Consider the following 24,597-nt stretch of genomic DNA (forward strand, 5'->3'; position numbering starts at 1 on the left):
GCCTGACTATACCCATTGCAGGGCGAAGGCCTCTCCCATATTTCTCCACTTAACCCGGTTCTGTGCTAGTTGCATCCGCTTCACCCCTGCGAACTTCTTAATCCGCCCATCTAACTTTCTGCCGCCCCCTGCTACGCTTTCCTTCCCTTGGAATCCAGTTTGTTACCCTCAGTGACCATTGGTTATCCTCTCTTCGCACTACATGTCCGGCCCATGTCCATTTCTTCTTCTTAATTTCCACTAGAATGTCGGTAACTTGAGTTATTTCTCTGACCCACTGTGCACGCTTCCTGTCTCTTAATGTTACTTCTACCATTTTTCGTTCCATAGCTCTCTGGGTTGTCCTCAACTTAAGTAGAACTCTCTTGGTTAGCCTCCACGTTTCAGCCCCATAGGCGAGTAATGGTAAGATGCAACTGTTGTATACTTTCCTCTTGAGCGATACCGGTAAGCTGCTAGTCATAATCTGCGAGTGCTTGCCAAATGCGCTCCATCCCAATCTTATTCTTCTTGTTATTTCCTTTTCATAGTCCGGATCTGCGGTTACTACCTGTCCTAAGTAGACATATTCGCCTACTACTTCCAGTATTTCGCTACCTAATGTAAACTGCTGTTCCTTCCCGAGGCTGTTGAACATTACCTTAGTCTTCTGCATATTGATTTTCAAGCCTACCTTTCTACTTTTCCTGTCTAGGTCATCAATCATTATTTGCAGTTCATCCCCCGAGTTGCTTAGCAAGGCAATGTCATCAGCAAATCGCAGATTACTGAGGTATTCTCCATCTACCCTTATCCCTCACTGCTCCCATTCCAAGTCTCTGAATACTTCCTCTAAGCAAGCTGTGAATAGTACTGGGGAGACTGGATGCCTGGCAAGGTTAGCTTCATATATGCGTGAATCGCACGGTGAAGTCATCGGTCATGACCGGACATGATGTCATGTGGTGACCTCAGTTCTGGTTATTAGACATGACTGGATGTGACGTCATGATGATGTCACATCCGGTCATAGTGACATTACTGCGAACACATTAAGCTGCGCACAATAGATGAAACAACCTCCAGCTTAAACAGCATCACTGTTGAAAGTGGCCGTTGAGCAGTCTAGTTGAAGATTTGGGCGGCTGTATGCGAGCAAGGAACTGAGTGCTGTGATTTAACTTCCCAAAATAAATGCCACGGAGTGGTACTTTTTTCTTAATACAGGTCATACGTTTACTAGAACCACCTTACTCTGTATTTTACAGCTGTAAATGCTGCAAAAAGCAAATTTTCTAAATTTAAGAATTTTATTCTGGCATGGCTTATATTCTCTAATCTCCAAAACAATTTTCTTGGGTTCCTTTACTTCTGGAAAACTTGGGATATTGTTGGAACAACTACGATGAGAACAGCAAATTTTACAAATTTGAAATTTAAGTGTATGAGAACATGCAAGATGGCGACCATGGCACAAACTTTTTTTTTTCCGCCTAAGACAAGCTGAGGTAATGTTTGTCGTAGTAGCCCAATACAGTCCTTTTCTGAACTGATGGCGGTCAAGCGTAAAAATTGCGTCAAATGGCATGATATGGGCCTGTGTGCAGGCTTCACACAACTCGTACTCTCAGGCAAGTCCAGTAAAAGAATCTGACTGCTGAGCTGCTACCCGGCACAACAGAACCCAGAATGCAACCTAATCCTACGTTAGCCTGAATACTTAATATTTTTGAGACAAAGCATTCATAGAAGGTTGAAAAAACTCGTACATGCAGAATGCGATCAAAAAAATCTGGAACAAGTTTCATGACACGCATGCCATTTTTCACAGCATATCACACAACTTGGAAGAAAGTCGACAACTTCACTTTGAAAGCAAATTTTTGTGAAAATGTACAACACCACTGGGAAGGAAAACAATTGAAGCAGTTGAAACAAAAAAATTTGATAGCGTATGTGCCAGTGAACCCTCAGTGTCTATTAAAAAGGTGAAATCAATGATCTTCGACACTAGTAGAACCTGAATAGCGCTGTGTGATAAGGCTGTCCACAAGTGGCAATAAGCAAAGTTAAAATCAAAACAAAACAAAACTTGACAGAACTTGCACCAATATCACTGCTATGCTAAAATAAAATACACAGACACCATATAACCACTGTTCACAATACAAGTTCTACAAACCTGATGCGAATTTTTATATCATAGCTGTAACGATACTAGCACAGCCTGATAATTACAGTACACCTAAACAATCACTCTACCTGCCTCTATGCATATATTGTATGCATATAGGCACTATGCACATATTGTACTTGACTACAAAGTTCAGCATGGTAGTTAACAACCATGCACATGAAACAGCTCGGGTATTGAAAAGCCTCTTCCAATCTTGTTCAAAACCAATATATTCTGATCAAATCAACATGCAAAATGTAAATCTTTCGTAAAAAATTTCATTTTGCACACAAAAACAAAGGTAGCTTTACTGCACATACTGTAGCACGAGTTGAATGCTACGGGCAAATTTTCTTAGTGCTGCAGGGTTTTTATGTGTTTATTATATGAACGATGCAAAAAATAAAACATCGGTGAACTCCATAAAAGGTGCCACATTAGAACAAAAATTAGCAGTGCTATGCCTAGATAATTCCACTGCAAGAATGCATCTCTGCTGACTCATGTTCTATTGCCATAAACAAAGTACAGCATGTGAGGAATACAAGGGATGAAGGTTCGATTCCCAGTGGAGACAGTATTTATTTATTTTATTTACCCCACTAATCACACATGTGCTCTGTGCTGTCGTACAGTACAGCAAGTAACAGCATATGGTACCTGTAGTAAGACATAGTTCATGCTGGTTACATCGGCTGTCATGCAAAGATGTAATCAATGCAATTAACACTTTTTGTAGTGGCTTGAAATTGTTGACGACTGCGACCCCGAGCAGTTCGCACCTGAACACTGGCAACCACTGTGATTTCGTAGTATCGATGACAGTCGCCGCAGATGATGAGGGGAATGTCTGGTGCCCTCACAATGCATCAGCCATCTCGCAGATAAGTGCTGCCATTCAGCGCCACCATTGCAATTCTTGTTTAAATGGCTATGGGTTGTACAAACTGGAAACTCTAGCAGACTAACAATCTTGTGCATTCACAATGCCGTAATAACAACATTGCGTGGGTAGTAATTTAGAAAAAATAAATACATTCACAGTTAAAACTGGTTCACTGGACAATATTTTGTAAGTAATAATTCAACAATACTGCACAAGAATTTTCAAAACTCCTCTGAGCCTTACTAGGGCACCTATGAATGTTGTGCAGCCTTGGTGGATGGAACGGTGACAGATTATTGTAGATGAAAATGTAGCCATTAAATACTGTCCTTTTTAAAATGCGTGATAGAGCGTTACACTGCAGTGCACAGGTGTAGAACATAAAAACATGGCTGCAGCTGCGAGCTATCAGGTGGCTGTCGCACATACTCCATGATAGTAAATCAGGTATAGGTATTTTCCATGGGGCAGGTAGCTAGTAGCAGGCTAGGCAGGCAAACAGGGTTCGTTCATGGCTCTGGTCCACCAACAACGTGACAGTGCTGCAAGTCATCTATACTTGGGCAGATTACCTAACATGCAGACAACTACTGTAAAGTCAAACACTGAACTTACAAAAAAATTAAGTTGATAAATGAAATGTACTGCCTTTGGATCTGAGCAAGAATGAGAACAGAGGCAAGCCATTTGGCAAGCGTTTTGATGCATTCCCTAAAGCCACATCTCTATGCTGTTCTGACCAGTTTATTTGTTTTACAAGAATACACTAGGAAAGAACCAAGCGATCGCACATTACATCTACGTTGTGCACTACAGTTATAAAAATAAAAATCATAGCTAACGAGTACGTGACCCCGTTCGGTAATGCAGTACATTTACTTTGCTGTACAGCGTACCACTCGTCTCGGGACTGACGGACAGCGTGTCAGGCCCTTATCATTTGCCAAAAAAAAGTGAAGCTTAATTTCTAGTAAATCAACATTACACACTATTAAGAAGGGGTCAACACACTTGAAACACAGTTCTATATTCAGCTAGTCTGCAAACTATTACCACAGTCATCATACATAAAAGCAATAACAGGCGCATACATGCAGCATGTGCTGAAAAGGCGCGTCCGATGCAAGTGCAAAACTGACGTTGGCCTCGATGATCTTACGACTGCTAGGGAAAGCTACATGCCTCACAATAACACTAAAAATTAATTCAAAGCATTTCTGACACAAACGTAAGCCTTCGATGTCTCTGTAGTCACAATGCCTAAACACTTTCAACGGAGCGCTTTATTTAGTTCTGCGCAGGCAAGCAGAACTTCTCTCAGACAACCTCAAGTGCAGCAAGAAAGTAACCTTGCTGCAATGTTCACAGTTAAACGTCCCGAAACAAATCGTTCCCAGCTAATTTCACACAGCGATTCGCGGAAGAATCGCGGTTCTAGCGCAGGCACCATGCTTACCAACATGGCACTCGAGTACGTTAATGTTCCACAAATCAATATATTAACTCATTTCCTTCCAAAGAGCAATCAGCTGGCTTTCTATTCGACTTACCAAAGTGATGCTCACCGTGCGAAGTGCGTCGCCTGTGCTGTATAAACACAGAACACAGCCATTTTATGGTTCGTTGGCATTAGCAACAAATAGATAAAGCGCAACACAGGCTCCGTAAAGCACTGGAAGGAGAATAACCAGAGTCAATAACGCGTCAAACATTTTTTTAAAACGTTTCATGTAACGCGCCGCAACTCAAATAATTTAGCGGAGGGGTCGATGATGATGATAATGGCGCACGCACCATCGTATCTGAAATTGTTGCAAATGAAACTATACAGTTTCAGTTAAACAAAGGAGGTGGTGACCCATAAACTACAAGTGCGAATTTTAATTATCTAAAGGTTTCCTTTTACTGAATTAATTTTTGTTGGTATTGGACGTTTTCGCCACCTGCAGCGCTGTCACTCAACCGTTGCAACGGCGCGCCATTTGAACCGGCTGGTTGTACGGTGCTCGCACAAGTCTCTGCTGTTCTCTCGAGTTCTCTCTTCTCAGTTCAGCTCTCTCTGCAAGCCTCCCAGAGGCTGTATGACTCATTTATCTCGCCACAAGTAACTTTTAAACCACAGTTCAGCAATGCGACACTAGAGCCTTTCAATGAAGGACTACACTTATTCCTAGTCTGGCATTTATTTCCTTCGCGCATTTTCACTCTGTCCATTCATAACAAAAAACTTGGAAGAAAAATCAAGTGGCTAAGTGGCTTCCCACATTTCATAAATTGGCAACAGAGTTTTGATTCATCATCACTGCCTGCATTAGGTATGCTGAAGGGAATTAATGGTCTGCAATCATCGCTGCTTCAAGCGTTAGCTGCAGCCGCCAACCTTGGCTCATTTGCCGACATTATCTCTTCATCCCAGTGTCTGGTATCCCTTGCTTGTTTCACTCCCTCGAAACCTAATCGATTAGCTGAAAAGCCCTATTTCCTGGATTACATGTCCCACTCTAATGCTTCTTTTCAGTTTTCTGCATCTTCATACTCAAAGATGTGCACCATGTGCTGCAATCTCAACTGCAGTACTCTGCTGCAAGATGCCCAGCACTCTGTGTCATATGGTATGGTGTTGCGGCAGCATAGAAGTACCACCCACACAAACCATCAGATGAGGACCTGCTTATGCCCTCACCTTTTTGGACCAAGGACGCCACCTGTCCAGGGCAAATAGGGCCTGCTCATTTCAATAATAGCCGATTACTACTTCCTTGTTATGATTACCTTGAAACTGTACTTTAATCCACATCTGTGTTTGTGAAGGTTTTCCAAATTATTTTACTTTCTATAACCTGCTGCACTGTCCTTTGCTTAGGTATTTTAAACTAATGCTTTAATATCCACTTTTCAGCCTTTCAAATGATCACATGATAGCAAGCTGCCTTTTATTACATTATATGTACAGCACCTTCCAAATTTACTTTCACCTCTTTTTGCTCTTGGGGAAATGTTTCTCATGGTTCAGATTCAGAGTGACTACCTGGCTTAAAAACATTACTCCCTTCCTACGTCCGAAACCTTCCTACCTATGTGCAGCAGTGACTTTGTGGCTATGCATTCAACTGCTAATCCTAAGGTTTTAAGATTAAATACATGGCTACATTTTGGCAGAGGCAAGATGTAATGACACCTGTGGGCTACACAATGTCAGTGCATATAAAAAGGACACCAAGCAGTCAAAATTAATTAGCTCTTTCCCATGCTTGCCGTCTTTCATAGACCGCATTAGGTTTTGGCATTCCCGATCCCTGTGTGCCATGTCAATACCTCTACCTGTTGTAAAGTTGCTCTCATCACAAAGGGTTGAAAAATAAACTTTCATCTTGTAGTTTCTTTAGGTCCTTGAGCATGTGCTGTTATTGAGGCAGTGGGCAATATTTGGCTGGGGCCTTAGACATGCAATAGCCCAAACCAGATTCGAAATCGAGGAAACAGTTTAGCTGAAACAAATGTCGATTTCAGTCTCATCGACATCAACTGCAATGCCCGTTCTCTTTTTCTACAGGAATATAATGTAGACATGATGCAATGCTGTTCTCCAAAATGTTTTCCGATTGTCATGGCTAATAATGAGACCAAAGAGCACGACACACAAGGAATGCTTATTTGCAATGGAAGCATTTTATTGCAAGCTATGAAGTAAATACATTTGTCGTGAAGAACAAGCAAAAGATAGCAAGAAACCATCAAAACAAAATTTAAAACCCCATCTAGAAAAGCAAAAATCTAATGCCATGTTTTCATGGAAAGCAGCCTTTTTTAAAAAAGGCTGCTCTTTGAAGATACTCACAAAATTATTTCAGCATAAATGCTCATTTGCTACAATCCTCTTTTTTTCCAACTAGACACAAAGTCTACAAGACCTTGTGTATAAAATGTCACCAACCAGTACGCAGCTGCCATGCCATCAGCGAAACCATGCGCCCAACTGCTCATTGCACACCGGCCAAAACTCTGCACTGCCTTTGGGCAAGTGGAAAACAGCTGCAAAGCATCTTAAAACCCATCCACCTTTTGTTTCTATTTTAAGGTGCTATCATTTCTCCTGCTTCAATCATTCCTTTCGTTTTAAAGTGCGATTCCATAAACTGAACTTGTTTATGAACCACCCCAGATTCGAAAATGTGTTCAAACCTGCTGTCTATGAGGCAGCACCTTCAGAATGCGCGATGGCCAAAAATACTTTTGCAGCAGACTCGTTAATAACAGAGCTACAACCATCAAAACCGGTATGTTTCTCTCCTTCCCTTCCATCACCAAAGAGTCTCTCCCTCCTCCCTGGTTGACTAGCCTCCACAAGAGAATATGCGTAGGGCTGGTACATGTAGGCTCCCTAAATACGTGAAATGTGGAGCGCCATCTCTTAGTGCTTTGAGAAACTATGCCCGCCATGTTGGTTTGGTCAACAAAATGAAAACGCTGGCTTGCCCTGTGCTGGGTAAAAACAGCTACGAGAACGCATCAAATGCAGTCATTATGGCCCCGACTTTTACAGGCATTATTTTTTTTTTCTTGCTGGTTGGTTTGTGGGGTTTAACGTCCAAAAACGACTCAGGTATGAAAGATGCCATAGTGAAGGTCCCCAACGATTCCGACCACCTGGAGTTCTTTCTTTAAGGTGCACTGACATTGCACAAACACGGGTGCCTTGCCTTTTGCCTTCCATCAAAAAGCTACCGCCGCAGCTTTTTTTTTTCTTGCTTTCTGCTACCCAAGCACCACCAGTGACCTTCGGCTCATCCAGCTACAATGCCAATAAGGAGGAGGAGTGGGAGAGGCTGAGCTCAATGGGTGGCCGAAGCATAGGTGCGGGGCGTCTGGCCTTTCTTAGGAAACCAAGCCCGTGCATGTATGGATGTTCTGTGTTTTCTGTATTCATGGTTATGCATGGTGTACCATGGCTGGATTCGAGTGGCGACGGTGCGCTCTTTACGACCTATGCATGGAGGGTGCTTCCTGTCTGCTACAGCTGCGAAATCGTGGCACTGTGTGGCATTGACGCGTCTACTCAGTGATGCCGTCATTTGGTGTGAAACAAGCTGGAAAAAAAAAAAAAAGCGGAGGCTGGCCAAGCCTGCGGCTGCAAGCCTGCACTTTCACCCGGTTGTGATTCTTGCCAACGAGATGTCATGAACTTGAGCGTTCAGAGCGACCTGCAGTGATTTTTGCCGCTGTACCGAGAGTTATAGATGATAGGTGTGCCGGCCGTGAGCCATCCTTACAGGCTCTGGCTGTGTATCAGCATCTTGCCGAAGAGCCAAAACCAGGGAAAAACTCGCATAAAATATAGCTAAATTATTGGAACAGAGTTCTCCATCACTCGGAAATTGATGAAAGGAAACACCGCAAGTTTTTCAAACTTGCAGGCGTGGGCACGTCGTTCAGAGGAAATAAAGTTCAAATGCGTGGCAGAAAGCATACGTATGGGTCCGGACCGAAGGAAATACCAAAAGCACACTGCGGCCGAGAAGCTCAACTATTGTCATGAAGTTAGCTTCGTTACAAACTAGCCGCAGAGCTTAGCAACATAGGTGGCAGGCAAAGACAAGGGTCGGAAGGCTTTCCTACTATCCTTATATGAGGATGGTGATGAATGTCTCCTGTTATTTCGAGGTGATGTTGCGCACACCTCAGAACAGGAAAAGCAGTTACAGTGAATGCGCTGTTCAAAGTGCACAAAAAGTGCAATAAGAGCAGGTTACCTTTTTTTTTTAATTTGCACTAACAACTTAAAACAGGTCAACGACCAGCCTGACTTGCAGACACGTGAAGGCGCCCGAACTTTTGGTACATGTGCAGAAGCAGACAGAAATGTGCCCAAAAGCGAAAAGATGCCGTCACACTGGCATATCATTTGAAACAATGCATGTAGGCAAAACAGGTACTCCTCCTTGCTCGGCCACTAATTTTAACAGGCCTGGCAGAACAGGCCAGAGAGGCCAAAAATGTTCATGTGATAAATTCTGTGCTTCTGTAGCCATGTCAATGCATTTTTGACAGTTCCCCTCATATCATGAAGGAAACAAAGTTACAGCAGGAAGAAAAAAATCAGCTTTTGTGCAGCATAATGGGACTGACCTTACAATAGTATGCTGCTACTTGCCTTACTGCAGACTGATAACCCAAATCACTGTTGTATTCAGATGGTAATTAGCACATGTTGCGCACTGTAAGAAATAAGACAAAGTAAGTATTACTACGATCAAAATGTGCTAAATAATACTGTTGCCTGAGCCTACACTGCACCGCTTTTGCGCACACAAAACTGAGACTACATAATTTCTCTAAGTATTTCGCTCACTCCGTAAACTGAACACTTGAACGCTTGAAGGCGCGAACGCAGGTGCACACCGGGCGCCGCCACAGAAGCGAGTGGCCAGGGTTGGGTAAATCCTGCACTAACTTCATGGGGAAGAGAGCACTGCTTGCCTAGAAGAGCTGCCATTATATCTGCAGCGAATGCGCAGGCTGTATGAAAGTGCGCGCCGCTGCCACTTGAGTCCAGCCGTTGGTGTATGAATAGCACAGTGCACAGAACACGCTGAAGCATGCATAGACAAGGGCAAGAAACTAAAAGCATTCTTTCTTGTGTGAGTGTATGCATGAGTGAAAACGAAATGCAAGACAAAAAAGTGCGTGACATCAGCAGACCAAGTGACACCCCTCGCCCATCAGTCAGAGAGAAACCAATGGATGCAGTATCTGTTGGTACCTCATCGACAAAGTTTGATGGCCAGCGCAAAGGATGAGGAGGTTTGGCTGTTTTAAAAGGACCATGAGAGTTTTGGTTTGCATTTTGTTGCTTTCCAGTGTGTGCATCGCTGCAGTATTTCGCAGAGACCATGTCCAACGCCTTATCGGGCTTGGTTAAAATGTCAGCCTGGTCAGTAGCCCTTGAATATGTTAGCTCTCTTAAATGAACAATCTGAAATAAGCAAGGACATAAGTTGTGCTGGCCATATTGTGGACTACTTTCAAGACAATGTGTGTAATGCCAAATAATCTGAGAAGTTGAATAAACCGTTCGGGGTGCCCTGTTTTGTTTTCTAAATATGCATTGTAAAACCATTTAACACAGCTCGGCCACCCAACTTGTGCACACCAGCTAACACGAAGCTTTTGCTGCACTACACTAATTCCTCTGTCACACAAACACTTCCGATCCTCATTGAACTCAATCTGCATTCAGGCTTTCAAGAAGGATTGAAGCATCCGGTGCTACACGGGCATTTTCAGCCAGCATTGACAAATTTCCTACGTGGTCCGTCGTCTGCTGTCAGTCGCAATGAGTCTCAAAAGGAAATTTAAGATTGGGGTAATGATTGCACGATTTCAGTGTACACAGCAGCATTCCGCTTTGGGCGCCTCAGGTCATCTAACCTATCTTCCCAGCGGTCAAGTGCTACAGTGCAGTTTCTCTTCCGCTCCACAGTTTCCACACTGACGCAGTCGAAGAGAACGCCACCTTAGCTTCCACTGGCAGTAGACTACGGTGTCAATATTATAAAATTAGCCGTTCTGCGAATGTTCTATCATGCCTTTTAATACATTTATGTGTTATTATGTGCAGTTCTATTGCATTTATTCGTTTTCAAGTTTTAGAGCTCATTGATGACGAGGGTGTCAATAACCGCTTTTGAGTGTGCTTGAAATATCGAGAGCGATTGAGGAAGCAACCTTGAGTCAAGCAGGCTCGAGCTCAACTGCACTTGACAGTTGCCGTGTGACAACCTCAATCTACAATGAGTTGAATGTAGATCCAGTTCAATGAGGATCGCAACTGTTCGTATGAGAGCGGTTTAACTCGCATCTTGCAGGAACAAGCAGTCTATATACACCTTTCCAATAAGTGTTACTCGGTGCCACCATATTGTTCGCTCCTCCTCTCTGGACTGCTGCAAACTGGCTCTGCTTCCACTGTGCTAGCACCAAATGCACAAAGCAGTCCAGCAGGTAATATGGTGACACCCCGTGACCACTTATTGGAAAGGTGCACACTACTATGACTATGCTACAGTATGCTAAGGAAGTGAACACACAAAAAAGCCAGGCAATCATGTTACTCTGGTAACGAATGTTTAATTGTGGCTGGCCTTGCATATGGCGGGCAGTAATGCATGTACCCCTGTCTTCGGACAGGACAGCAGGGTTGTAAGCATCTCCAGCAAACACTGTGCGGATGTTCGTTTTTTTATAAAAATTTAGGAGACACTTGAGATCTGTCTTTAAGAGTATAGCATGGTAGCGTCAACAGCTCCCGTCTGCAGCTTCCCTTGTGGATCCTTGACCGCATACATGCACCTTGCTATTTTATAAATGAAGTGTTTAAAGAACTTTGCTGCAACCTACAAAAAAAAAAAAAAAGAATGTAGGAAGTGCTTAAGAGCTCTAAGATCGCTAAGGCGAACACAACCCGGCACCAGAATTAGAATATGTGACTAATAGGTACGGTGCAGGGAATGCAGCCTTCTAGTTACACACGTCAAATGACAGATCGAATACCACACGCCCATCCTCCGAGGTCCTGTGTATAAGCGCATAAGTGGCCCGAGTATGCATGGGGTTGCCATTAGCCTCTTTGTCACCTCTCCGCGGCGGTTTGCACAGCCAGGATGCCTCCTTTCCTCCTCTCTGCAACGCGGCAACAGAGCACGCACCTGCCAGAGCTCTTCACACGCAAGTTCCAGTATGAAGGACGTTTTTCGATGACAATTTCTGATCACACCTTCTGTACATGACGCACATGAGCCAATTAAAATACAGCTATTTAAATGCCCTCTAAACACGTGAATATTGTGAATATAAGCATAATACATAAGATAAATTCTCAGCACTGGGTAAAATATTCACAAAGTATTGTCAAACATGAATATAAAAAGAAATTGTAATAAAATCTTGAGGATATACAAAAGGCAGAAAAATGCTCATTTCTTAAACTACAGCTTGAAAATGAAGAAGTCTTTTTTTTTTTTGCCTCAACTCCTTCAGCACCATGTAATTTGTTTATTAAATAAAATATTTACACAATCTTGCTATTAGATAATACTAAAATGCAGGTATTTTGATCCTCAATTAAATAAATGCCCATGTTTTTGTTTTGGCTTTATACATAACATAAAAACCTTTTTCTCCAAAATTTGCAGAAAAAATCCAAAAAGTGAAAGAAAAGGGGGCATGAATATCAAAATAAGCCAGCAAGAAAAATAATTCAGAATACTAAAATATGCTACACTGCCTCTTTTATTACTAGTAAAGATATGGTGCACCTATGGGCAGATTTCTTTTTTTCGTAGTGCTGTTCGGAAGCAGTGGTCATTCTTGATTTCCTGCAGCAGTTGTTGAGAGTCTCATGTACCTATTCTCCACATCGCACTACAAAATGCAGCGAAGCCCAACTGCCAAGGAAGTAATAATTTACGTTCTGAAGTTCATTTTGAAGGTGTGCTGTTCTCTCAGAAATATAGCTAAGTTGCTGAAAACACCCATTTTTAAGCTCGGCCTTCCTCTACTCATTTTACAGTTTATAGCATTGGCATTTCCAAACCTTTCAGGATTTATGACTGGATTATTTGGTGATATGTTTTCCACAAGGTGGGAGAGTTTGCCATCAAATTTGAAAATCTGCAATAGGAGCTCGGTGTTCAAACTCCACTCGATTTGCTTGAAGAAGTTCCACACTTGAAGTTCTGGAGAAGCCATATCAAGTAGTACCAAGCTTTCATTGCTGCTGAAACCCAGCGAATGGAAACAGAACAGTGGGAACACAAAATGAGCACGTGTAACTGACCAAGAGTGATCAGAGATTGAAACTAAGCTTTTCTTGGCCACTAGCTGAAGTTCGAGGCTGGCATTTGACTGATTCATCATCTGAGCTGAAGTGAGAGCTAGTAAAATTGTCTTCAAGAGACTTCGCTACTGCTCTCATAAAAAGAAAACTATAGTAGAATCAGCAGAATCGTGTGAATGGCGCCAAAGACCTCTTTATTTCGAATAATTTTTTAAATGTCACACTGTGCCAGAAAGAACAAAAAATAAAATAAAAAAATAAACAAGCCGCACACAAACGAAACTATGGTTGTCACAATAGCCCCACTGCGGTAGTGCAGTGGTTAAGATGCTAGATTACTGTGCCGGAGTACCCATGTCCGAACCCGACCGCTGGCGGCTGCTTTCGATGCAAACGAAGTGGCACCCGTGTGCTATGTGATGTCAGCGCGCGTTAAAGATCCCTAGGTGGTCAAAATTACTCCACAGACCTCCACTACAGCACCCATTTCTGTCTTTCCACTTTGACTCCCTCCTCCCTTCTCTTACGACACAGTTCAGGTGCCCACAGAAACAAGTGACAGATTCTGTGCCTTTCCATCCCTGTGAACTAGTTACTATAATTACTTTTGTCATACTATCTGCCTAAATGGGGCTACATGTTCCAAACACGAAAATTTACGTCTGCCAGTGTGTGAGAACCATCATTCATATATGAACGATTGGCTTAAAGCGGTCCTGAAAGGTATAAGCCCTAATCCCTTAATTTGTGCCGGTATTATCTCACACAAAATCGTCAGCATACAACCATAATCTACCACATTGTGCCTAAGACCACCCAACATGGGTATAAAGCTCTGTTTTAACCAAGCTGTATGAATGTGGAGTAGCACGTCTGATACTGGATCCAAGGGTCTCGGAGGGTTCTATTCCACCTCACCCTCTCGCCTCAAAGGAGCTGCCTGAGTTAGCAGCTCCAGATAGCGTCGTCCTCTCTTTTCTCGATTCTTAGTCTCTTTTGCGCTTTTCCACAATATGAGCTCCAGCCAGTTCGGCCATATCATGTAGCCTCATGACATCGCAGAACCAGACAACCAATCAGTGCATGGCCATGTCACCTGCCAAAGGCATGGTTGTGATTTTTCTCAAGGGTGACGCCTTTTACGCTACCGCAATAAAGCAACCATTCTACAATAAGTCACTCCTTGTGGAGCACTTTTCACTACTGCTGCTGCATTGTATGATATGGGCAGTTCAAATTATGTCCCTTCTGTAAAGAGCAGTTTGTTTGCACAGCCTCCTATCCGATGTGGATGTAGGCTACAATCCAGCACACAACAGCGGCAGGGCAGACACATTAAAAAACATGGCAGCCCTTACGAAAGCCAGCTGCTCTTTCAGCTGATAGAAAGTCCAAGATTTTCCCAATTCTATTATCTTGTAGGCAATGGACAGTAACCCGATCAGTTTAAGTTTGCAAGTGCTTGACAGCCCCTTTCTTATAGATTATGGTACTGTTAGGATCCTTCCAAGATTTTTATACGCTTGAGGTCATGAGGCACTACACACACAAAGCAAGCAGTTTTTCTAGCACAATCTCCCTACCACTCTTCAAAGATCTGCAGTTGCCTATGCATGGGAAGGAAAGCGTAGCAGGGGGCGGCAGAAAGTTAGGTGGGCGGATGAGATTAAGAAGTTCGCAGGGGTCAAGTGGATGCAGCTAGCACAGAACCGGGTTAAGTGGAGAAATATGGGAGAGGCCTTTGCCCTGCAGTGGGTATAATCAGGCTGATGATGATGATCCATACCAGCCGATTTCCGGAACCCTTTACATTGCTTCTAAGGCTTTTTTACTTCCTCCATGACCAGCATGACGTACAAACTGCTCACATTACTGCCCGTCATCCTGACTGCTTCAGGGCAATGTCATCAGCAAATTGCAGATTACTGAGGTATTCTCCATCTACTCTTATCCCTGAAGGCATATCACCTAGCACATAGTACAATAGATGCTGTCAAGAGAGTACAAGAAGTGGCCGATTCCATGCCAAGTTACCTAAGACAATGCCATGTTTTAGACACCATCACACACGGATAACATTTTCTCGGAGAACCACAGCTGTGTTACCTCCACACCGGATCAAGTTTTCTTCTATATGACAAACTCTCCAATAAATTTCAGGCCTGTTCAGGTATTAATCTGTTACTTTAATTCGCAAGGCTAGAAGCTAGACTGGCAAAAAATTGCAGTCACACATTTGTGCTTCCCACCTCCCCCCCTTGCAAATCATGTGTTCCAAACCACCCAGAATGATTTTCAAATAATAGCATATCAGCAACGGTGACAATATTACACAACAAGATTAAATACATTGCAAGCAAGGTGTTTTAAACTTAACTGGGAGCACGCTCTAAACCTGTGGAAGCAGTGAGAGTATCCATTTGGTCACACCAGTCGCAGCTCACTGCACAACTGAGGTGGCGGTGTAATCGAACTGGCGGAGGGAACTCGTTCGTCGCCACCAAGAATTCGTTGCCTCTGCAGATGTAAATAAATGAGAGTAATACTGCAATTACATTTAGTTTGCATAAATTCAGCAAACTCACTCACAATAGAATTTGGTTCGAGTAAAACAAGTGAGAGTGCCTGCTGCAGAAGGAAAAAGGTAGCAACGAGACTGGCCGTCAATGCTAGCACAAATACAAATATTTAGCACACTTACAAAGCACTGAAATAGCAACAAAGAGACTAAGTTAAATCACTTGTGCAGTAAGTGTGGAATATGCTGCGGCTTGCATGGAACTGCAATGGAGAGTGCTTATAGCAGCAACTGCCAAGCTCTTTGACAGGATTACGAGGTACTCGCAATGGTGCCTCATTCTCCCACAAAACATGCCAGCTCAGATTAATTATTGCTCTCTTTTCAAATAAGCTGTCAATGGCCTTGGCAGCAGCTTGAAGCCAAGCACTGCCAACTATTTATGTTGGAGCAGGCAAAAGATATATATATATATATTAGGGAACTCTGCAGTAGCAACATGCATCCAAAGTGTTAAATCTATATAAACAAGCTCAGTGAGTTCCACCAATGCAGTTATTTCGGCAGTAAAAGGACAGATATTGTCACAGGCATGAACTTATGCTGGTTGAGGAGTAATGAAGTCACCATCATTGCTGTATACACCGAAATAAGTGAGTACTTGACAGTGAAAGGTCTGAGCAAATAAGCACATGAATTCGGTCATGTATATAACCATACTTTCGTAGCCATTTCATGCTGTGCAGTAGGCTTGTTGCACTTCGAGGCTCAGTCCGCACAGGGCCTACTTACGTTTAAACTCTCTCAGCTGGCCAGCAACCCCCCTTTTAGCAGTCCGCAGATATTACTCATGTATTGCAGCACTACCACGTATGGTCTGTACAGATGAGTGCCACTTACCTTCCAACAGTTTTCCGAAAGAAGCCCGACATTTTCTATGGGCCGAGCCGCTCCATCGGTTGAAGCTGCGAGGAAGGCAATAAAACCCCGATTATAAACCAGCGCGTTCACGCTGGCGCACGCAAAAATGTCTTATACTGCCCAAACAAATATAAGCGAACTCAGAAATAGTTTTGCGTTATCTTTTAGTCGCCTCATATGTCCCAATACTCCAGTGCATCCGGAAGACAACAGCAACCGGCGACCGATCGGTGCACAGCAGCAGGAATGGAAGTTGTTCCAAGCGCAATGAAACGAGATCGTGGACGCCATTAAGCAGTCTCGTCGTCTCCTCACGCCTTCGCCCGGAGACTGTCGCGCGATAGCGCGATTACGCCACGTCAATAATTGAGGATAACGCATGCTTGCGCTGCCGTGCAAAAACTCGTTAAAGAAGCTGCAAGGAAGGCGATGGCAGAAAGACGACAAATACTTTACTTAGAGTTCGCGGGCATGTATGTACGACTCACCGCAGTCAGTAGGACTGCACCGAGGGCTGCGCCCCTGAATTTAAGGCTATAATCCACGAACTGAATCCGCATTTCACCGAGTTTGCATCTACCGGGATGATGGCCCGCAAACTGCAGCAGACCGACGCATGAAAGACAACCTAGGGTGCCTAGGGCTCGCAAAGCGCAAATGCTCGTTGTCTGAAAAGCGCGCCAGCGTTCCTTGTTTGGGCCATACTTTGAGCGGCTCAGTGAACATCTGGGTTTGAGGCTTACTTCTAGAAAAAAACAAGCACTAAAAGCTATTTGACGTCACATCCGTCCAGAAGAACAACATATCCTCCTTTCCACTTTGGTCCTGGGCGCGCATGCGCAGTTCACGGAGCCGGCTCTCTGCAAGTTCAGGTGTTACGAAGCGGCAAGTCTTGTGTCGTGTTTGTTGATTTCGCTTTCGTAGAGCTGTTTTTTTTTTTTTTTTTCATCTTATATAAGATTGGTGACAGTGGGCAGGCGGTTGGTCAGCATCTTCCGCTTTAGTTTGTGGTAATTCGCTGTAAGCAGAGCAAATCGAGTCTGACACTTTACCATGGAGGTAGGTGCACATGAACTCTCGAGTTGTCAGAGGTACGGACGTAGTGTCTGCACTACATTCATTCTTTTTCAGAGAGAAGAGAAAGCTTTGGATGTAGCCCTTGATGCCATGATTAGCCGTACTCAAGACTTGAAGAATTCCATTGCAGGCTTCATAGTGAAGCTTGAAACTGAGTACGAAACGCTGCAATGGTGAGTGCCTCGCGTCTAGTCTCGTGAATATTGTTTCGGTATCCTTGGCCTGTGCTTGTGGTGTGATTGTTTCTTACCCTGAGAGCTCGCGGCAGCGAAAATTATTCTTATGGGGTGCTTTGCGGTTCGGGGTTGCAGGCCGTCAGTTCTCAACAGTTTCGCCCTCCTGTCTGGTCAGCTGAACACCCTCATGAAAGTCCTACGCAATGAGAAGACTCCGCCGCTCAGGAATAGAATTTTGCTGCCCCTTTTCTTGAACCCTGAGCGAGATGAAGAGCTCGCCGTACGTACTGTTGCTGTTCCAAACGCCTGAACCAATGCAAAGACAATTTTCGCGCTGAGCCCGGCTATTCGTGTTGCTTTTGCAGAAGACGACTGAGAACCGTATTCAGTTCTTCAACCATGAGGTGGTACCTGACTATTTGCGCACCAAGCCAGACCCAGAAGTGGAGGCTACTGAGCTTCAGATCAACACCAAAGCTAACCAGATGTCCCTGGATGCTGGTCAGGTGGGAATGCATATTTCGCCACTGTGGCAAGTGTCGGTGGTTATCTGCGGACTGTGCTGAAGCAGTTTAACCCAGCTCTTTGCCGTCAGCTCCAGCACAGCTTCAAATAACCAGGAGTGAAATAAGGTAGAGGTTTTTGGAGAGATGGCACAAGTTTATGCACCAGTCACAGGCTCAGAAATTGTCTTGGCTTCAATAGGTCAGCCCTGCTTGCTGCCAGCATTATTTCACACCATGGGCAGTTAGGCTGCAAAGAGTATCGGAGAAAGGTACCAAATATCTTTGGCAGTGGAGAAGGGTGTATACGGGACATTTGGACTTACCCATATATTTCAGATAGGGTCTAGATAATGACCGCCCATGGCAGTAAGATTTAAAGACCCATATAATGCTCAAGTTATCATGCAACCGAGTGAAGGCAAGGCCACATTACTAGCAGCCACATTAAACCGGCTATCACAGCCAAGGCAACTGGGCATGGAGTAGAAGATTGTGATTTGAAAGATAAAAGTTGTTGGTAGTCTCACTGCAAAAAGGTTACTGGAAGGCACCTTTCAATTTTACTGTAAACAGCTATTACTCTGTAAATATATGTGGCATGCCTTACCTGGATGACAGCTGCAGTTGCGGGCCACTTGAGAATAGATCCCATAGTCATCATTTTCAAGGATGTAGCAATGCCTGACGTGCTGAAAGAAGGAAAAGAAAAATGTTCATGGTGACGAAAAGATGGAAGCACGGGATGGCATTTAACATTTTTTAAAATTTGGAACACTTCATCTCTGCCTTTAAAACTATGACGATGCAACATTGGCTGTTGTCAGCGGCACCTACCTGTAGATTTCTTGTTCGCATGTACTCAATCCCCTCTGACACATGTAGCATAATCACTGCTGTCTTAATTGTTGCCTCTCTGATCTCTCATGTACTCACCAGTGTATCTTCACTTTTTTGCTGTCACCTTCTACAAAAATGAGAGGCTCATTGCGTGTATAAGAGATGAATGCCAAATAACATTGCCATCGTTTGCTCTTATAGTCTCAGAGGGAGCTATAACAGTCCTACTTGTTTACAGTGCAGACGCTCATTTCTGATGTGTGCATTTCTTGGTTTTCAGAAACAAATTGCTTCGCTCAACAAAATTGTAAACACCATCGAGACAGTGCTCAAGACCACACGAGAAGACTGGGAGAGCACATCGAGTGAGTTGTCGGTTTTAGCTACTTGCTCCATTCATTAGACCTGCCTTGTGCCATGCAATTCCTAGTGCTCATTGTTGCCTGTCTCCACCTGATTTTGGCACCCCAAATGGCACCTCACTGTGTGCTACTGTGGGAACTGATGGTTTTATGCAACTGCATTCCTTTTGTCAAAAGGCCTTAGTGGTGTTATTGTTTAGCTCACAGTGTTGATAAAATTTCAACAATCTCAGCCATTGCATTTTCTCTGTGCAGTGCATACTACCGCCACGTTCAGATAGAATTGATGCATTCAGCCTGTGTCTCAAGGGCAGCTTGTGACCTGAAGTTTAGATAGATTAGATCAAACATTTCAAACAGCATGGTATAGCAGTGTGGGATGTTGGACTGCGTAGACATTTCATCCGACTATGCATACCAGTTCTTCTCACCTGAAACTGGAATAAGGTTTTTCCTGGCTCTGAGAGGGTGATGTCAGGCACTGAGTGCCAGCCACATGCTGGCATATGGAACCGAGGAAATTTGGAGAGACTTCCGCCAAATGGGTACATGATCTCCCGCAGTGTCTCGGACTTATTTTGCCGCCTCTGCTCTTTGCAGGCCAGCGCAGTGCCCTCGCCCAGACATCTTCCCTGGCCGACACCAATGCCCTAATCGGTGCTTTGAGCACTGGCAAAGGCCTGCGGCCCAGCCTTGGTTCCCCCAAGAGCCAGTCCCCACTGCCTACAGCACAGCCCAGGGGTGCCAAGGCCTTCTCTAGTAAGTGTCGTTTAAATCTTTACTCATATCATTAAAGGGAAGCCAGAGAGTCATTTCAGTACGATTTTATCGAGTGTCTATTTAAAGAAATATACTGAGCCATTATATGGCTGTTGCAGCACATGTGACTGCTAGGGGAAAGCAACCATGTGCTGACATCTTTTAAGTCTTAGCTCTTCTTAGCTCATTCCTCAGTTTTATGCCATTGCTGGGGCTGTCTGCAGCATAGACCTTGGCAGCGTGCTAAGATGTTGTGCATCAGTAAAATAGCTCAGCATGATGAGGTCTTGATGGGAATGCTGGTGCCAGGGGCACGCATGGCAAACTTGGCAGCTTATCAAGGCTGCTGTGCCTGTGTGTGTATACATATAGAAAGCCGGTGAAATATTGTGGAAAGTGCAAGTTTTGGAGTATGGGTACTCAACAATTGGAGAGGAGACCTAGAACACTACTATAAGACTTTATGCTTTTTGACAAAAAATCTCTGCTCTCGAGCTGGGCACATGGTAGCTATAGCCACTTATGCACTATTAAACCCAACGCAACACAAAACACATCCCAGCTGACGCGTAAGTATTCGCTTCACACAGGGGGAACTGTCTTGCGAGTTGCTTTATTATGTATATATGCATACAGTCTGCTGCCGATATAGCTGATTATTGCCTATATGTAGCAATGAATCCCCCTAAAAAACCCTTGCAAAAGTGCAGCAATACTTCATAGATTTATCGGACTCGATGTACCAGATTTCCATAAACAAAACCTTTTCTCTGTCAAATGTCATACAGCGCCTCTGCAAGTGGGGCTTCTCCCAATGGCACTTCCAGAATCACTTTTTGCATGCTGAGCAATGTGGTGTAGCCTTGATCATCTACTGGCCGCAATAGCTGTGTGAAGACTCTGTTCAACTGCGTGACGTGAGGAGCATGCAGTGTGATTGGCAGCACCCTTCGGATCCAGCAGCACCATTTCTCACACTACATTGCTATCATGCAAGGAAGCTGGCCTTTGGCCGTGCAGTGGGAGTAATTTATCAATAGCTACCAGTGGCTCCCATCAGGCTTTCTTTGCTTACCTTTCTACCAAAGGCATTGCAAAACCATCTGTTGATAATAGAAGAGTATTGTGCTTATAGTGCACCCAATCACGTGATTAGGCCTTATATGCTAGGCAGAGGCTAGTTGCAAAACACCATCTTCAGCAGCTTCGATATGGCGCTAGTGATATCCACTGCCAGTACACCAGCAGGCAACGTGCTGCTGCCGAACAAGCCTCCCTGGTGTCAGTGCAACATACGTTAACTTGGTTGCAGGTTATGTTACTCATTGCTGTGTTTATATTATCGATGTATCAAACTTAGAATTCAATATATCTAGGGTTGACTGATATGTGTGTACAAAGATTTGTTGTATAGTCTCATACTGCTATGACATTGAACTTTCCAAGTGTCTTTCCAATAGTAGTGGCCTCTCATTTTGAAAGCCAAGGAAGCAAAAGCTGGAGATTCTGTTGACTGAGCTGAGGAGTGCACAAAATGGGCACAGTGGGTGTGGGTGTTCATTGTTGCCACTGCATTTCTTTGGAGTCTTGCATAGCCTGAGTCGCTCTGGGACGTAAAACCCCACAAACCAACCAACCAACCAAGTTAAAAAGAAAAAAAGACTCGTCTGCTAACAGTGTTGTACAATCATGAGCAATATGAGAGGGAACGTTCAAGCATTCATTTGTGGATTACTCCATAATTATGTGTGACAAGCACAATTTTCTCAGTTTCTAAGTAGTGTTTTTCTTTGGATGCATAATATCGAACGGTCTCCCTCATAGTTAATAGAGAAATACCAAGTTTATTTGCAATTTTGTGCAAGAAGTTTGTTCCCCGTCATATTGCTCATGACTGTACATGTTTTCTTACTCTGGCTTGCATGGATAATTTCAGAGTCACTGAGGCCAGGTTCTTAAGACTTCAAGTTCAAATCAAAGGAATTGTTCTGTTGCTATGCACTGAATGCAATTGGGCATCGAGACCTTTCTTCAACTCGCATTAAGCTCTTGTAACTCCACTGTTGTCAATTGTGGTTCTGCATGTGCACAAGCAACTAGCCCACCTGAAAAAGTTAAAACAGCATGTTTATTTGTTTACATGGTTTCACTTGCTTTTAGAATTGATACCATTGCTTCGAACAAGCTATGGTAGCACTCATGCACTTTTGAACAAGTAATTGTTAAATGCCTTTGTAAAAGAGGCTACATTGGCATAATTTTTTGGGGGGGCGTTCTTTTCCTCCTTTTTTTTATAAATTTCGGCCAGGGCAGTTTGAGTTCTAGGTTAATTCATTTTCTAAAGCCACTGCTCTATTAACTCAGCAGACTACTATTGACCAAATAGCAATTTGAGTGTTTGGTTTACCAGTTCTCATTTGGATGTTCAAGGCTGTTCAATGTACCCTTATGACATGCATATAACAGATGCTGGAATACCATTGGTTAATAATTGTTTTACCACCTGGTTTTATTACTTTTTCTGGTTTGTGCCGCAATTGCGCCCTTGTTAAGATGCTTTGCAGCAAACCTATACCATCTCTGTCATCTCAGTGAGTCCAAAGTGCCTCTTCTAATGCTGCTGTCTGAAGTTGTGTGAAGCTCAGCGATTTAGGCTAGTGTCATCAGTGCCTTAAATAGCAGATACGTGTCTGGGAGAGATGCAGGCCATTTCATTAGAATAGCATTTCGGCATAAGCCAGGCAGAAGTTTGAAAAAATAGTGTTTGCTATGGCTAGCTGCGTACATTTGTTGCTTTAATGTTAACAGTACAGTTCAGTTCAGTTCAGTCGTGTCTGACTCTTCATGACCCTATGGACCATATCACGCCATGCTTTCCTGTCTCTCACTATCTTCCTAACATCACATAACTTCATCTGCAGCACCTCGAGGATGCCATCTAACCACCGCGTTCGCTGCCTACCCCTTAGTTAGTACAGTAAAGTACTAACAACAAATATGTGTTTGGTTTTATGGCACATAGGCAAGGCAGCTAAGGCCATCATGCGCCGAGAGCATGGTTCAACTAACAACAAATATAAGGCTTTTTTCTGCCTGTGTACGAGGCACTTTTGGGTCCATATAGACAGAAGCAGGCAATTTCTCTGCTGGCCGGTACATGCCAGTATATTTGTCCACTTTTAGTACTGTTAACTATAAAATAGTACCTCAGAACGAGCACCTAGTTGCACCAGATGAAGTTTACGATATAAAAATGGCTGTCCATGACACATTTGGTTTGTATTCTTGCTGTGATTTGTGTGTAGGAGATTCCTGAAGTCAACTGGGGTCAGAAGAGTCTCATGTCTCATGTGATGTCTTATGTGATGAGGGTGCTGCATTTTCTGAGGCTGTCTTGCAATATTTTAATTCGCATTTTCCTTTTCTCCTAACGCCAGTGCACCCCACGGGAAAGATGCCGAGTGCCATCAAGACCAACATCAAGTCAGCCGGTGCCTCCCACCCGTACGGGAGGTGACTGCAATGAATTCGTCATTAAAGCTGCTCTCACCTTCCACCCTCGTTTCGTTTCAGCTGTATTTTTTTTACTCTCTGGGGCTTATGTTGGCCACATTTTTTCCTCACATTGTTGTCTAGAAGAATTGGCTGTGTGTGTGTGCGTGCGTGCGCGCATACAATGTGTAATACTCCTTTAATATAAAGGGACGTTGAGGACAGCTGAGTATATCATTATTTGTAAATGCTGATCGTTCGGTTCCCTGTGGTCATGCTAATGTTTGTTCAGCAGCTAATGCTATTCCTCAAAACAAAAAAGCGGGCATAATTATGGAGAATCTTTTTTTTCTGCCTTTCAAACTTATGATGGAAAATAGCGTGAAAGTACATGAAGGACAGAAGGAAGTAAGACACAAACAAGCAGTAGTGCTTGTCCGTGTCTTACTTCCTTCTGTCCTTCGTGTACTTTCGCGCTATTTTCCATCATGAATGTTAACCAACTTGCCCAACTTTCGGCATTACTTAACATGATTTCAAACTTATGATGCAAAGACTGGTGTATGATAGTGTAGCCTAGACCCCAGAATACATGAATGTTTTTGGCATTACTGCAGTCTGGTTCTGAATAGAGCTGGTGGTGGTGATGCCTGTATTTCACTTTCTTTTGTCTTTTCTGGTTTACAAAAGCTGTGCTTTCAGTGGAAGCAGTCTCTCTGTCGTTATAAGACTGTAAACTATTGGTGGAGAGCAACCTCAGTTTTTTCCCACTGTCCATTTAGTGGTCTAAGTTAAGCCAGCCAGTCTGTACCTGCTGCTCACACAAGAGATTACTTGTTTTTGCAATGAAGGCGGAGAGTAAACAGCTGAAATAGAAGTGCCTGCTGTGAAAATACTAACGTCGTGCACGCTCCCTGCCACTTCGGAACAGCTGTGGGTGAGTTGCATTAGTTGTTTTGTATTCGCAGATTCTGGATAAAAGGTAACTGAGAGCAAAAAGATTGGAGGGTCTCCTATCATTTACCTCTTATTGGCATTCGTTGCAGTGCTACATACAATAATAGTTTACAGGA

At 43.6% G+C, this 24,597-nt stretch overlaps 1 protein-coding gene across 1 annotated transcript; it reads left to right on the forward strand.

Annotated features, from left to right (window-relative positions):
- Positions 1-17,195: 17,195 nt before the first annotated feature.
- Positions 17,196-23,588, forward strand: MED8 (mediator complex subunit 8). Its single transcript, XM_084577457.1, has 7 exons — positions 17,196-17,374; positions 17,447-17,565; positions 17,704-17,848; positions 17,934-18,074; positions 19,192-19,276; positions 19,874-20,032; positions 23,470-23,588. Exons 1-7 carry the CDS (start codon positions 17,369-17,371, stop codon positions 23,547-23,549), a joined length of 735 nt encoding a protein of 244 aa, XP_084433583.1. The 5' UTR covers positions 17,196-17,368; the 3' UTR covers positions 23,550-23,588.
- Positions 23,589-24,597: the final 1,009 nt, after the last annotated feature.

This window comes from Amblyomma maculatum, chromosome 8 (genome assembly GCF_055883805.1).
Source record: "Amblyomma maculatum isolate TAMU_Amacu chromosome 8, ASM5588380v1, whole genome shotgun sequence".
NCBI lineage: Eukaryota > Metazoa > Arthropoda > Arachnida > Ixodida > Ixodidae > Amblyomma > Amblyomma maculatum.

What these genes read in the sequence shown, in the direction of transcription:
- MED8 (XM_084577457.1), top strand. An exon ending in TGTCCCTGGATGCTGGTCAG is followed by an intron (nt 18,075 to 19,191) that starts GTGGGAATGCAT and finishes CTTGGTTTTCAG; the next exon opens with AAACAAATTGCTTCGCTCAA. An exon ending in GGGTGCCAAGGCCTTCTCTA is followed by an intron (nt 20,033 to 23,469) that starts GTAAGTGTCGTT and finishes TCCTAACGCCAG; the next exon opens with TGCACCCCACGGGAAAGATG.